The sequence below is a fragment of the Athene noctua genome, chromosome 22, assembly GCF_965140245.1.
Source record: "Athene noctua chromosome 22, bAthNoc1.hap1.1, whole genome shotgun sequence".
Taxonomy (NCBI): domain Eukaryota; kingdom Metazoa; phylum Chordata; class Aves; order Strigiformes; family Strigidae; genus Athene; species Athene noctua.
In genome coordinates this window covers 7,862,924-7,879,360 of record NC_134058.1, presented here as the reverse complement: position 1 = coordinate 7,879,360, position 16,437 = coordinate 7,862,924, and the positions used below count along the sequence as shown (strand labels likewise).

Here is a 16,437-nt window from a genome sequence, read left to right as displayed (position 1 = left end):
GGAGAGAGGGAGGGGAAAAAAAAAACGTATTGAAATCCCATTGCTATGCAGTCCTGCTCAAAACAGCACCGTGGCTTTGTGGCTAAAGGTTGACAGCCCTCAGTATCGGCGTTCCCAGTAGGACCCTGCCAAGCTGATGCTGTGAGCATCGTTCGTTGAGCTGCTGGCACTGCTTCCCCCAACGCGGGGCTGGGTTTTGGAGGTAACTTCTCTGTGCCCAACCGCGCCTGGCACGAGCGCCGGCAGGATGGCGGCGCCGAGGAGGAGGCAGGGCTGCAGATGAAAGCGCCCCGTCCTGCTGGCTGGCACGGATGTTTACACCAACTCCGCTGCAAGTTGCAGCACGATAAAAACGCATCAAACCTCAGAAAGCCCAGCTCTCCACATCTTCAGCAGGGGAAAAGAAAAAAAATAATCCCACATCTATCTCCTTATTCTCTAAAATACTATTTTATATTCTAAAATACTCCTTGCAGTGCAAGGACTTGGTGCAGCCAAAAGGCAGTGATGTGAAGAGCCGTAGCTCTGGTGGAAAAGCAGCCCATCCTGTAAAACAAACAACATTCCAGCTTTTACCTCTCCCTTGCCTCTCACGAGTAAACCCACAAAATTGCTTTAATTAGTCATCATGCTGGTGCCATGCTCCCCAGACTGCATGGAAAAAAAAATAATCAGTACTTAAAATTAGTCACTCTTCCATCAAAGGATCAATATTTCTGGCACAACGGTCGGCATTCCTCTGCTGCTTTTCTGTTTCTGCATTCCTGCGCCTTCTGACATCGCTTTCTGATTGTGGCCAGTTATTCAACTACATGAGTCATCGCCCTGCTATGGTATTTGTAGGCTCATACATTAGGGCTAAAAAAGAATTAGATGACTACTGCAAACATTACACCTGGTGTATAATGTTATATATACACCCAAGCATGAAGTATTTCTTCCTGTACATTCGTATCTAAAAACCAGGATCTTTGATATCGTCTGATGTTCTGCAGCTTCAATCAAATCCTTCAGAAAACCTACAGCCCATCCATAAAGTTTGTTATCAGTTGTCTGATCAAAGGACTTGCCAAATACTCCCACCCCACGAGATGACAGTAACTTCCATTACTTATTCCTTATCAAACAGCTTTTCTATCACTCCCTTCAGAATTGATAGAAGACATAGTGACCTTTAACTATTTAAAATTCTTTTGCTTCTCCTTTTATGCTCCATATGAGCACTTCTGGGATATTTCCAATAAATCTTGGAAAAGAGATAGCCCTAGCTACGTCTTTGATGCCAGCTACCACTGCCTGTTGACTTCAAACGACTCATGCCTGGTAGATGACGTCTTCCCACAATACCTGGCAAATCACTCATCCCTAAAAAAAGGTGTTTGAGAGTCCTCTCTCACTCCCCCCTCCCCAAACGTTCTGTTTTTACTTCACCTCGGCTCACCACATCTTAGTATTGTAGATCATAGCTTTACAGATTCAGTGTGAATTTCTGCAATTAATCATTTGTAGCTTCAGTTTCATATTGGAATCCACCCACAAACATGCAACACTGTTGTAGGGAAAGCAAATATCACAGATCTGAAGAACTGCTTAAAAAAAAAAATCAATTTAAGTCAGCAAACATGTTAATCTAGATTAGCTTTTTGCACACGAATTGCATTAATAATGCTTCTGTAGCGACCAAGGGCTGACCAGAGTCGGGACACTGTCAAATAGTGAGACTAATACAGATTACATGCTCCAAGGGCAAGGGCTTTAGTAAGACAACTCATTCTGGATCGAATATAACAGTGACACGCTCAGAGGAAGACCCCAGTGGGCAGCAGAATAAAGAGCACACAGCAAGTCCCTGGTGCAATATTTGGGCCTTTTTCAGGTAATTTCTAGCAAGACTTAAACCTCACCAATTGCAAAAAGGCTGCAAAAATTGAGGGGAAAACACAGGCAAATCTGCAAGTCACTGATAAGCACTTTACTAACACGGTCACTTAAAAATGAGCTATGAACAGTGGTGCCTTTTTTATTCCTTAGGAGGATAAGGAAATCTTTGAAGAGCACAATGACTTCACCAGAGCTTCCCGCAGTGTCTCCTGGACTTGTCTTGGCAGGAGGCTGCTTCATAAATTATTACTTGGGAATATGAAAATTTTACGTCTGCTTGCTCTTGGAATCGCACTGCTTACACCATGTTTATTTACCTTTAGAAAAATGAAATTTTCTCCCCAGAAGAACCACCTTCCAGAGGGCCCAGGCCCAGTGTCAAAGCCACAAAGACTCAATTTCTGTCACATTTGACTATGTTACCTGGCAGAGCAGGCTGAGGCAGCTCAGTGCTATTGCAGCACAAATAACAAGTTTTATTTAAGAATCTTTCCTCAACATGAATGCTTTTTCCTGTTCTCTTCCAGAAACTTGGAAGCAGGGCAAAAATTCACCTCTACATTAAGCAGTGTTGTCAACTGGATCGCTTACTTCTATCAGCAAATACACTCCTCGCGTGCAGCTCAGTGTTTGATTTTGAAGCAAGCCACACTCAGCCCCCTACAAATTGTATTACAGATGTAGATGATCTGCTGTAAAAGCAGCCAGCGTACATCCCCGAGTGCTGCAGGCATGCAAACTCATTGGCTTTGATGGTAATGACTTAAGTCTAGCATCTAAGTGAGGTTTCTATTGAATAGGACACAATGCTCAGACTCAAAGGAAGCCGTGGAAAGAAGTCTGCACGTTAAATCTGCAAAACCAGAAAGCAAAAATCCCACCCCAGGCCCATTAACATCTCCTAGGAGCAATGAGCCAATAACCACAACGAGCAGCTACTGCATCCCCTACTCTTTGTGCAAAGTGTTTGTGTTGGCAGAGCTGCGTCTTACAACGACTGGTCGAAATTCTGCTGCAGCGACGGGCACTTGTGGCACTGCTAAATCCCCAGCAATGCAGCACAAACCCCTCGGCTGCAGCTTCCTGTCACAAATTAGGTGAGCAGAGCTTTTCCCAGCTGCTACTTACTGTGTGAGAAGCGTTGTGTGATGGGGGTGCCAGGGTAGGGATAAGTGCGACTCTCCCACTGAATATTTCCTTCTTGCACCGCTTTGATAAAGCCGTGATAACACTGATGGGCCACACCTGGGGAAAAAAGAAGATGTCAGCAAAATTTGGGGCATGTTAGGAACAAACTGTGCCTGCACAGTTGCACAAGCAGCGTGACAGCAATTATAAAGAAACCCTGTATTTAGATTATAAATACGCTGGTGGAGATTCGGAGGATTAAAGAGAATAAAGAATAGGGACTCTGCAAATGTGGAAAAATCAGCAGCATTCACCTAACTGATTCACTACATTTCCAATATCTGTCAGCTCTAGCTTGGTAAAGCAAAGCCTTTGTGAGAGGTAAGCACGTGTGATGCCTTTGCAGAGCTGGTTTTCAACCCTCTTTGCTGCAATACAAGCCTGCTGTCCCCTAATCACACCCCCAGAGGAGCAGCTGTCCTTCCCTTAACGGACCTTTGAGAACGTGCAGTAATGAATTTTGAAGAGCGTACATGCAGCTACTGCACAGGAATCTCAAATAAATATAAGAGGAGACATCAGTGATAAAAGTCAGTGTGTCTTAGGTGAAAGTATTCCTCCTTAGCCGCATGAGGGAGCAGATCTGGCCAACAACAGCTCCTCCACAGAGCAGGCCAGCCCCGGAGCTGCAATTAATTCTGCGTGTGGAGTACATGTGTCTGTGTGTGTGCTGAGAGGGGCCAGAGACTGCTCCCTGTGGAAGGAAAAGGGTCTGGCAAAGACTTACAACTGCAGTAGCTCAGCAGATGCTTGGTGGCATCCGCTATGCTATGGCAGCCCTCGCACTGAGGATGCCACAACCTGCCAAGACTTTTTCCCTGAGGATTTGCTTACTGAAAGTCCCGTTGTCAGGAACACCCGCAGCAAGAAATCATGCTCTGGCATATAAGGCAGGAAATATTTTTAAAAAAAAGCAAAGCCCAGGGTCCTCAAGCAGCTGGTCCCCAAAAGTCATGCGGGAAATGTAATCTGAGCTATAGGATTTCATAGCAGATGTATCCTGACAAACAGGAAAAATTAAACAGAAGAAAACAAACCAGGCGTTTACCTCGAGTGACCTCTCTGCTTTACAATGTGCAGGTTAGAAATTACTCTCGCCTTTTTTTTTTTTTCCCCTATAATTGCCACAAAAATGCCATGGCTGCCCAGCACCACTCATCCCCTGAGACCAGAGACTTGGACAACTCACTCTGAGGCCACGTTGCGCCTCGGGCTGCTCATCCCTCCCCTCCACTCTAGGGATGTTTCCCACAGTCTCTTTTGGGGTGAATCACCAGGTGCTTGTTCATTCCAGCTGTATCCTTTGCATCTCTTAAGGCGACTCCAGGAACAAGCACGCGTGAGAAAGTGTGCCCAAGCAGCAACTCAAGGGCCGTGGACACAAAAAAACACCCTTTTACCAGGGGCACGAGCTGCTGCTGACCCAAAATTATGCAAAAAGAGCAATTTTGTGCAATGCTCACTTCTGAAGTAGTAATGGGCTTTTTTTTTTTAAAGCCTCCAGCCTGTGAAACTCTGGGCAAAGCAGAAAATGCCTGGAATCTGAGCAATGCTTTCACATGTGCAGAGAAGTCCACAAATTAGACATCACCCCACACGCCTGCCAAAGGCGTTTCTCACCTGACACCCGCTCTACGTTTTCCAGAAGAAACAAGTTACCCTCATGCAGCAGCGTGCCTCATTTCCTACTGATTTAACTGTGGTCTCCTCCTAAGCTGCCTGTTTTTTAACAAAGCTTGCAATCAAAGTGAGTGTCCCCGATGGAAACATAACAGAAAACATCCAATGTATTCAAAAAAATACCAACACAGATAGCTTTGCTTGTATCCTTGTCCAAATTTTACCTACCTATTTGTCATATCATATATATCTAGCATTAAAATATCCCCATAAGGCTCCAGAATTAATGCTGCACAGAGGCAAAGTGAAGTATCTGTATCTCAGGGCTACTCTTTCAGGAAGTCTGAATATGTAGATGTACATTAATGTAGATTTTATATACCATTTATCTTCAGCAGAGCTGTAAGAACCAGACATGGTTTTGTTTCCAGTCAAAAGCATAAGCTTTGGGAACGTTAATTACTGAGCAAGACGCAAACGAAGCACAATTACAGTCACATTAGACATGGGACGATGGCAACAGGGGCTGCTGTGTGGTGGAGAGGAAGCCTGAATGCAAGGTCAACAGCGCTGCACGCCAGCAGTGCACAGGGAACATTCAAAAGCAACATAAGTGAGCTGCTCTGTTGTGGGTTTTTTTGGGTTTCACTCTTTTAAACTACAGAAGAGGCTGAGGGGCTCAATTCTGCACCATTAGCAGCAACGCCCTGAGCAAAGCAAGTGACCTGATGGCTGTAGCTATTTTTCTGGCATTTTGCAGAAGTCACGTTTCTGAGTTTGAAGGGAAAACAGGCGAGTCTAAATGAAAGCAAAAAGCAGCTGGGATACAACTCCCACAACTAAAAAAATGCACTCTCATTACAGCTATTTGTACCTTTGATCAGTCGATACCACTGTTTGCAGACAAGGGCAGCAGTTTTGTGCTCCTGATAGGGCGAAAGGAAGGAGAGGATATATTCTAAAACCTCTTCTGGGAGCTCCAACATTGATCTGTTATGCCTGGTCTCCTCGACCTCCAGCTCAGCATGTGGCTCATCATCTTGCTCCATCGTTCCTTCAACCACAGTGTCTTCTGGATCCACGGCCATGAAACCGTCATCTTCACTGTCCGAGGAACTGGCCATGGCATTCCACTTCAAAGCTTCAAGATGGGAAAAACAAGAAAAAAGACAACAGTAAAGTCACAAAGAAAATTAACAGCATCAGAAATGCATCTGCAAGTCATGTATGTTATACCAAAAGTCTATGTTAAGCTCTACCCCAGCCAACTCCAAGTCAAGGACGTGGTTTTTGCAAAGCTTTGAAGAGGCTGAGCACAGTTTACGAACAAGTTGTCCATCGGCGCAGCATTTTCCCAGGCCACTTCATCTCTCACTGCTCCCAGCCCTACTGCTGTCTACATACGGTACCAGAAAGGGAAAAAAACCCAACCCACGGCTGGAGGAATTGCAGCCTCTCAAACTCCTTCTCCCTCACCGAACACAAGAAGGCATCACATTGCTGCACTGGTGGCCCCATTGGTTTGCACTGTGGGGCCAGGCAGCAAGGGGGAAAGGGATCCCCACTGCATGGAGAACAACTCAAGGCAGACAGGATGGAAGCGACAGCTTTGCAGCCCCTCCTCCCCTGTGAAACCAGTTTTGCCAGCAAGCCTGCTTTACCCCAAGCAACTCAGCAGCAAGCACTGGGGAAAAAAATCCCCATCCCATTCTCCCTTAACAACTCCCCCCCCCCCCCCCCCCCCCTTTTTTTTTTTTATTAAATACTTGCACACAGTTCTTGCTGGCAGTAGGTCAGGAAAGAAATAACTCCCACAGGATTTACTGCTGATGAAAGGCTGGAATACTGAATATTGCATCTCCAGTTATTCAGAGCATCTTAAGCATAAGGTAACGTACCGGTGACAGGAATACATCATGAAATAAATCCATCTTAACGAGCGTCTGCATCCAACTCTGCCAGTTGGCACAGTGTGCAGATAAACCCATGTCTGTTGCTGCAAAACAAGTCCCTGAACCCTATTTCCTAGGAAACAGCCGACCTGTTTTGGGGAGAGTGGTGACAGTTTTCCCTTACAGTGCTGCCGGGTGAAGACCAAGGGATGCAACTGCTCGATGATTACACCTGCACTGATGGCTCAAACCAATACAGCTCTTGAGGACGACACAAGTACTTTCTTTTCCAAAAACTGCAGCCACAAGTTCCCTTTTTATCCTTTCCTCGCACAGCAGGTTGTAACAAAGGACCCAAAACAGGGCAAGCCCTCAGCTCCTGCATCACTCAACCTGAGATTCTCCCAACTCCAGGAGGCAGAGGGTGCCCGGCCATCCCCAGATGGACCAGGATGATGGGATACAGATCACCACAGCCCATGGAACAAATCCCACCTGCAGCGAGCCCAGGAAGCAAGACCTGCTCCTCAAGAGGGAAGACATGTCTTTTGGCCCAGTATATTTAAATACAAGTATATAGTATCTTATTTTTACCAAACTCTTAGTATTGCAGCAAATACTGGTGGAAAGAATTTAAGATATTGGGAATAAACTAAGTTGCTGTCACAGGCTTCCAGCGATGCAAACTCCGCTGTCTTCCCCAGCTAAACCCAAGGTTTTCCCATCCCAGCATATACTGAGCCAAAGAGCCATGGGAATAGCAGACAGCGGAGATGTAGAGGAGAAAAGCTTGCCATGACAACTAATTCATGCTCAGAAAAATTACGTTTGACAGCACTCCTCTCCACTTTTGTCACATTCCCCGATGAAGCAGCTTCAGAAAAATCCATAGGGCTGTCAATCTTCAGTAGAAACCACGTCAAAATTGAACTTACATTTATCATCCTAACAGATGCTCAGCACGTTTTCCCATGTCAGAAATCCTTCTTACAGTCAATGTTATGACAGAGAAATGCTGAAACCCAAACACTTTGACACAAGCACTGCTGCTGCTGCCAGCAAACTGCATTACGCAGCAGATAATACACAAATTCCCAAAGATTAAGAAATGGAAAGCTAAAAAAAAAAAGAAAAAGTGGAACTGCGCTAAAAAAAATAATTAAAAAACAGAGGGTTGGGTCTCCTCCAAGTGAAAGCATCTATCATCACGAAGTGCATGTGCCGATTTCCATCCTGACAGGGCATGGCAGGAAGCCACAGGCTGCCGGTACTCCAACCACGGGATGCAGTTTTGCTTGAGCTGGGGAGGTTGGAGGAAGGGGGGTCAGACCCTATCTCACAGCTTGGGAAAACACAGAGCACCACGTCTACCCAGGCAGAGCAGAAAGTGTTTCACACCTTAAAAATGTGCTAGAAAACCAAACAGAAGAGCATTTGCATCCAGATCAGGTACAATGGGACACCTGCGGGTGACAACACCAAACATAAGCCTCAGCTTGACAGGTTCACACAAGACATCTGTGGTGTTATTATGGTTTAGAAGCAAAGATTATGTGTGTTTCCCAACAGCTTTTATTTACCCTTTAAATAATGTCCAAAACCTGCTGAAGGAAGTCAGATGAGAAGCACAGGAATGAACACCCAGCTAGCAAGGGTTTTTTTCCAATTATTAAATCCCAGTTTTGATCCTCTGGAGCCGGCTTGGGAACACCATAGAACACCAAGTGAATCACAGGCACCGAACAACTTGGGGGTTAGAAAAGCATCTCTAAGGCCCATTTTAAAAAAAGGCAGGAGGAGCAGGGGAACCCCTTGATGGTTCAAACAGCACATGCTTGTGCAGATCTGAGGATGGAGAAGCTGCCCCGAGTTTTGTCTGGTCTTACCAGGCCACTTGATAATATTATAAATACTCAAATGCATCTACTTTGCTAGATACTAATTTTCTAAACATTTGAGCATAAGAAATATCCATCCTCCAAGTTTTCACACCCACGCTGTGCTGTTTTTCTTAAGGAAAACATGACTAGCAATAAATTAAACTCCCAAAAGGCGAGTTGCCATCAAAATAACCCTTCAAGCTTGACCTGCCACGGATGCAGATTTTGCTCTTATGGCACAGGAACAGCGGGCTGGGAATAACCACCCCCGGACTGCAAAGCAGCAAAAGTCCTGTCCTATAACCCTGCTCCAACATCAAGAAAGGAAAATAGAAACCCAGCAGTTGGTAAGAGAGAGCTGAAGCATCCCAGCCAGCTCCTATTACCAATTATTCAGCAGGTCCACAGGAGAAAATCCTATGCCCATGTTTTTACTGGTTATTCAAAGATCAGAACAGAGTGTTTCTGTCCCATTTGCACTTTGGGGGGGCGGGAAATGCAGTAGGTGCTTTCTCATTCATCCTGACTCTTCAGGTGCTCTCTGCTTGCACTGAGTGGGCTTCAGTTTGTACACAAGCTAAAATTAATCTCCAAGCACTCAAAAAGCCGCAGCGGAGGTATTTAAGCAGTCAAGTCTTGTCCAAAAGTACATGCGATTCAATTAACTCGTCAGGACGGATCCAGGAGCCCTGTTCTGTTTGGATCGATCGCTGTGAAGGCCAACATGAGCCCCCTGAAGCATCATACACTTTTTTTGCATCCTACAGCCCTCCTGGTCCCAGAGAAGTGCCTTTCTATTCCAGCAGCAGAAACGTTTTACAGCATTCAGAAATTAGCCTAAAGCCCTACCAAGGAAGAACTGCAGCTGCTTACAATAACATGTAAAGAAATGCTAGAAGGGCAATCGAAACAGAGCTCTGCCAGTGCTGATCAAATTTGCCTGGCCCTTCCTAAAAGCTGTCTCACTGCCAGTTGGCAAGACATTTTATAACTCCTTTCAGAGCCCTTCGGTTTTCCCTCTCTCCCCTCCTAAAATTATTTAAGACCTTGCTATTGTAATTATCCACTGCAGTGGAACAAACAGATGACAAATATTAAATACAGGCAACAAAACTCATCAGGTTTAAGCACTTCTCAAAGCCCAGTAGCAACATCAGGCAGCCAGCCTGCTCCTGGAAAACCCCTCTTGACCCAAGGTTTTCCTACCTGCAGGCATCTCTCCTGGTCCCATGGACCCCAGTTCACAGGCATGGGTGGCATCAGTGGTTCCCATCCTGAGCTATCTCCTCTTCTCCGCAACTCTCAGCTGTTTTAAGAAGTGCTTGAACCCGCAGGGTTTTTGACCTGGCTTTTTTTTGTTGTTTAAAAAAAGTCAACAGATTTTAGAGGGGAAAAAAAAAGCCTCCAAGGGAAAGTTCTTGAATGAAAATAAGAGGCTGTGCAATAGTACTGAGTCAGAGCACATTACACATAAGGGAATGCTCATTTTCACATGCCACAAAAAATTCTCTCCAAACATAGTCGTAGAAGCTATGTTCTCACCCAGGAAAAAAAAAAAAATAAAGGTGTGTGAAAGGACCCAGCCCTGGCTGGCTGACTGCTTCGGCTGGAAGGAGAAAGGGACTCTGCAGAACAGAACGGTTAATTGCACTTGGCAATCAGAAGCTCTAGCGTTAATTTAGGGGTGGAAGATAGCAACTGCCTCTAACCCACTCCAGACTCTTCCTCATACTTTGCAACTGCTTATTCTGCTTGTCAACAGCCCCATTGGCACGGCAGGGTAGCTTTTATGGACACATTTAGACCTTTCAGGCTTGTTCTCTTACCCAGTTTAAAAAAAGAAAAAGCCTATTCCATCAGACAGACATATTAGGCTGCTTTCCTTGAAGAAAATCCTATATGTATTCGGAAGGATTATTTTTGCATGATATTTTCTCGTTTGTCTCATGCAGCCGTGCCATCCAGGACTGCGATGGCAGCTCCCATCTCCCAGTTCAGCTTTTGCTACTGTCAGCTGCCCTATAGAAGTCCCGAGCTCTTTTCTAGTGATGCAAGAGGAAAAATAAAGCACTGCTTCCTTGCCAGAAGCACACTATTTTATGAAAGTAATGGCACAAGGAGAAAAAGGTCTGCGGGAGCCACAGGATTTGGGTTAGGGATAAACACCGTTAAACAAGACACCATTTCCAGTCCTCCAAAACTTGCATCAGTTAGAGCTGATGAATTTGAAAATCAACTGCTAGACAGGTTCAATGGGAAAAAACCAGATTTTAGTCAAAAAAAGAAAACAAAGCCTCTAGGAAACCAAACGATGAGCAATATCCTGTCTGTGCTGCAGCAGGAGCACTGCGCCCAGACAAATGAGCAAGACCTCGGGGATACCTGCACCACGCTTTTCTTCTTATCCCTGCAAAACAGGCAATTATAAGTTCTTTGAAGCACAGCTTCCCCCCCCCCCCCCCTTTTTTTTTCCTTTATCTGCCTTTCAACAGGAAATTGTTTTTTTCCTTTCACATAAGGCCTAGTTTCATCTATGAAAGTAAAGGTTTCCTAAATTCCATCTGCGAGCTTGAAAATTCAAATATGTATCTTTCAGTACTACCTCCCTGCTGCATGTTTTGCTTGTTAAACCAGTATTTTTATAGAGACTCCAGAAACAAAATTACGTGACTTCATTTTACAGTGCTATATAACCTGCACCATACTGTAATGAAAGAGCATGATTGCAACTGAATTTTAATTGATATTATTATAATAAAAAGGTTTAGAGTTACCAGAAATCCCTCCCACTCTGATAAGTTGACCCTCAGCTATTCCATATTCCTACTCATTTTTATTCTAAGCTTTCAGAAAAAAGAAAGTAGCAACATTACACAGCAAGATTTATTGTGCAAACAGCACAGCAACCTAAAAATAAATTCTGCCTAATCTATCTTCCTACAAAATTAAAATGTTGAAAATGAGAAAGAGAATTTGGGGTTTATTCTGGATTTATTACAGGAATACAAACCTAGGTAGCACACATTTTATGCACTTGTCGTTAGTGTACAGTTCATCAGAGCAAAAGGAAACAGTTTAATGACACCACACTTCAGGTGTAAACAGCAAAACCTGTTATTCGAATTTGCTGATGGAATAAACAGGACAAAACCTCAGAATTGGCCTAAAAGCTTAATAAAATATTAACAAATCAAGAATCAGACCAAAAAGGAAAGGCATAAAGTCCATCTCCAAATATTCCTGCAGAACGCTGCTAAACAAGCTGAGATCTCCAGCCTCCAACAAAACCCCCAAAATGCATCTGTAACAAACGGGATTTGAAGACTTTCGAGTTTCTTTCGACACCGTTATCACCTTTAGAACAGCTTAAGTTGTTTAAAACCTGTTGAAGCCTGGCTTGATAAGCATTAGCAGCACAAAAGAAGCTGTTTTATTACTTATTTAGGTACCATTTGAGCTCACACTCATGCTGTTGGCCAGTTTAATCACACTGGGCATTAAATATATTTATCCTTAGGTTAACAGGTGATCTGGGTGGGCCAGGCATCCGTACATGGGGCACCGTGCTCTTTGGGATTCCCTGATAAAAATTCCAGCCTCCATGTGCACGCCTCCAACTCCGAAATCTCAGTAACTGCTCAACACCATTACATCCCTCCAACCAAACCGAAAATTACTAAGTCTGAATATCAACCCTAGCTGGGGTCCTCCAAACACAGAAGGGATCATTCCAGTAACTCAGACCCAAATTCGGTCTGTTTGAAAACCATTGCTCAGATGCAGTAATCAGCTGGACCGTGTCTAGGTTTATTCTTACGATTCATCCGCTCTACTGAAATCACTCTAAATTTTGTAGGGCCATAAATATTATTTTGGGCTCACACACTCCCTCTACTGGCTCCCTTCACACTATTAAAATTATTTTTGCCTGAACTTTTTCTAGCAAAACAAATCATGATTCATTTCAAAATGAAGGTAAAACTGCATGCTAGCCAGAAAATGAGAACGATCCCAAAACAAGCACCTAAAAGGCTTTGAGACTTGAAAATAGAGAATTTTACAAGAAAATGTGCAGATGTTTCTGCTGTTTAACACACTGTCTGAGGATAAACAGTTTGCACAGTAGCTGTCTGGATAAAAGTATCCGATGCGATTTTCAGTACCTATCCAAATCTGTGATGATTTATTGGCAGAAACTCCTGCTCAATAACACCAAGCAAACACATGACAACAGATTCTGGAAATAATTGTCACCTCCCTCGTTCGTCAAGATAGTGCAGCAGCTCTGGAGCTCACGGGCAGCACTTGGAAAGCTGCAGTTTAATTATTTTTGAGGACAGCCTGTAAAAATGACACAGCACTCCTTACTTTCTACAGACATCTCTTAAACCTACCAGAACGACTAAAACTGGTTAATCTGTATATAGGTTTCAGGCAAATGAAAGCAAATTTACAGCTGAACCACGAGGAAAACACATGCTACTGATCTAAAAGCCAGACTAGTTTTGACTGTGCAAAAAATAAGTCTGCAAACACAACATCACTTCTGTGGTTACATTTCCAGAGAGCCCAATGCCCATTTCTGTGTCCAAACAGCCCAGAAAACCTGTCCAGGCAAAACAGTTACACATAAAGCATGGAAATACCTTGGAGAGTAAGTTTTGCTAACAAAACTAGGAGGTACTCAAATGTATTGAGGGACTTAATTCCTGATTTTTTGACAGACTGCACGAGATGCTTATTCATTGTGGTTGGGATTTTTTAAAAAATAAAATCTTTTCTTTGCACAGTATAACCCAATGAATCGAAACAGCTGCTCCCAGCACAATTCCCACTAAAGCTGCTGCCCACGCGGAGGAAACCGCAGTCCCCGAGGTGCCCACGTGTCAAAGCAAACACTGCCACAGGAAAGCAGCCCGCAGCAAGTGTCAGAGTCCGACCCGGCGCACGACTTCCTTGGCCGGGAAAGCCCTGGATCACATCCACCTCCTCCAGCTCAGCCAGCAAAACAGGCAGCTCGGGAAGCAGTAAAATGTCATTTCCTACTGATACATCACTCCTGGTTGAGCCTCCACCACCTGCTGCAATGGTGCTGGGGGTGTTGGACCATTTTCCTCCCCAGTAGCTCCTCTGGTCTCAAGGATTTGGAGCTTTCTTGTCTTCAGCAAGGGCACTCCCAGGGTCTTTCCCATCCTGTGAAACTTGGGGGGAATTCAGGGTCTTTGAGACCTTTATCCTTTCATTGAATTAGGTAGAAAAGGGGCAACAGGAATTAGCGTGAGGGGGAAAAGTAAACTGTGTAAGCCTTGTTTCCAAGAAAACCAACCCTGGCAAAAGCCCATTGAGAGACAGACACACACTACTGCCCACAACTTCCTTCAGAAATTACCAGCACTTCAAGAGACTCAACTAATCAGCGTTAATACCCACGCTGCAATGCTGTCCATGTAAATCAGGCAGCCTCTTGTTGCTTTAAGCAGTAGGACCACCAGTCAAGATTTAAGTTTCCAACTTCGCTACAAAATTCAGGCTTAAGGTTTTGCTGTGGGAACAAAGAATGAAGTTTTAGAGCTGAGGAAAATTAAACACACACTAGGTCAAGGTCAGGGTTTACCAGTGGGGCAACTTGTCATGCAGGTGCTCACATTCAAGCCTCTGGTTCCCCCCCGGCGACGTGGTCTCTGGCTTAGCACATGCACATGAAGGAGGAAGGATATGGAAGAATTTCATTTTTGCAATAAACAAAGTTATTCTGTAGCCTAAATTCACAAACCACAACGTTCCTCTATCCACTAAGAAACGGAAGTCACAAGCAGCCCTGAGACATTTCATCTCAAGTGAAGACAAGCTCAAGGGTACTGACTTTCAGGCCAAAGAAAGGATGCGCTGGAAAAAGCCATGTATTAGCGTAAGCTTGGTAGCCAACGTTTAATTTAAATCGATATCCATGGCTTTCAGAGGGACTGCTGACTTTGCAGCAGCGTGCTGATGCAATGTTTTTATCTTTGTTAGCAAGCAGGGCACCAAGATATCTAATACCATCTCGACACGGACATTATCAGCGTACAAGCACTGCAAATGACGTTCCCCTCCTGATCTTAACTCCTAGCAGACGAACTGCTCGGCCGTAACATGTATTGTGTGTCTAACACAATAAAAGCGTGTTTTTGCAATGTCCACTCGCCTAATCACATCGAATAAATTTGTATGCCACCTCCAAACTAGTTCGTGTAATTCCTAGTGGAAAGCCTTTGATGAAAGCTGCCAACTATGGAGTTAACCATCTAGCAAATATTGCCCAGGAGCAGGGCTGGATCACACCAAAGAGAATTTAAAGGCAGATCTGTTTGCTAAACACTGACTGCAACAATACAGAAAGTATTTTCCCTCTCTCTCAGCGCTGGGAAAAAAAAAAAAAAAAAAAAGAGTTTATATCAACAGAGATCCACCCAGCCAGAAAACCCTCTGGCCACCTACCTGCCCAACACAACCTTAAAAGGCTTCACACATTACAAAAGTGCAGCACTGGTGGGTGTCCCAGCGCCTGGCTCGTAAGTGCTACAGCGGTAATTAACCCCATTTTATAGGTAAACGAACAAAAGCACCGAGAAGCCGAGGTCAAGCAAGTCCTCAACAGCACTGGGATTACAATACTGGAGGTTTCTGGCTGCCTGACCTATGCTGAAGAAATTAGGCCACCGCCTCTCCCGAGTTAAGATGAATATGCAGATAGTGCCGAGAGCTCTGTTTTATTTTTGACGGGTGAGCTGGAAACAAAGATACGCTAATCAAAACATAAAAGGGTGATTGAAAAGAGTAAGATTCATGAAAAGCAAGCACAGAGCTTCCAGCGCTTGCCTTGACACCTATGTTGAGGGCTTGAGCATACGAATTCAGGATGTGGCTGAATTCATCACTGGGCTTTTTTAGCAGAAGATATTAACTAGGGAGGGCAAACACCCATCAATCTCTGCAAATATAAGACTACGTACCCCCTCATCACTCTGCGCAACGCGGATGGAGAGACAGTGCCTATGGCTCCACGAGCACAAGACGTGTGTGCCAGAGACCGCAAAGAGGCAAACACTGGCTTCGAGGCGGGACTGGCTTCGAGGCAGTGTGTCTTCTAGTCGCTCAAAATCCTGCGGAGCCATCATCAGCTCAGTGACTGGCAGTCTAGACTGCGTCTCTTTTATTCACTGTCAATATGGTGTTGGCAGCCACACTGCGAGAGCTCTTCTCCCAGCACCAAAGCTTCTGCTAAACACATTTCTCCCATAAACCAGCATCTTGGTGGGGAAAAATCCCAACCAGCTCCCAGCAAAGAGCGATGTCATTTAAAGCGAGCAACAGAGAATTCCTTTAAATCTTTCGGGAAGTAAAGCAAATGGGAAGGGAAGGATACTTTCCTCTTCGGCGATACAAGTGTGCAAAAGAGCCCACAGGGTGATAGCGACTGCAACCCTATTATTATAAAACAGGAAGGACTGCTCCATGTCCCCTCTGACACCAGGGCTTTAAAGGACAAAGAAATAGGGCTAAAGCCCCAGGGAAAACCCAGATGCCTCAGCATGAGGGGTTGCAAACAGCACCGACACCACCACCAAGCAGACCTCATAAGCAACTGAGCCACCTACAGGAAAATACAACCAAGCAATTCAAAATAGGTTTCACAAGAGCTAGTTTGACCCATGCAGCAGGCTGGATGAGGATTTGCTGCTGTTTCCACATATTTTGAGAATTTGCTTTTCTTTTTATAGGTTTTTTTTATTTTCCAGCTAATGAAAAAGGCTGAGAAGCAAAAGCACTGCAGATTTGGGGTGCATTACCACTGAGAAAAGCAAGGATTATCTTTCTATCCTATATGCCAGATCTCAAGTCTCGCTGTTTAGTCAGACTTAAAAATACTAGGTGTTAAATACTAAGAAAGAGAAGACCAAAAAAGAGAGTCAAATCCACATTAAATTAACAAATAA

General features: G+C 44.5%; 1 protein-coding gene across 1 annotated transcript in view; it reads right to left on the bottom strand.

The window, feature by feature from the left end:
* FBXO42 (F-box protein 42) overlaps nt 1-16,437 on the bottom strand; it is a 48,570-nt gene that overhangs the window by 27,154 nt on the left and 4,979 nt on the right. The window contains exons 2-3 of the mRNA XM_074924983.1: nt 5,564-5,830; nt 3,010-3,126 (exon numbers count right to left, since the gene is read on the bottom strand). Of these exons, the coding sequence (XP_074781084.1) occupies nt 3,010-3,126; nt 5,564-5,813 (367 nt within the window). The 5' untranslated portion in view covers nt 5,814-5,830. The remainder of the gene's footprint in view (nt 1-3,009; nt 3,127-5,563; nt 5,831-16,437) is intronic.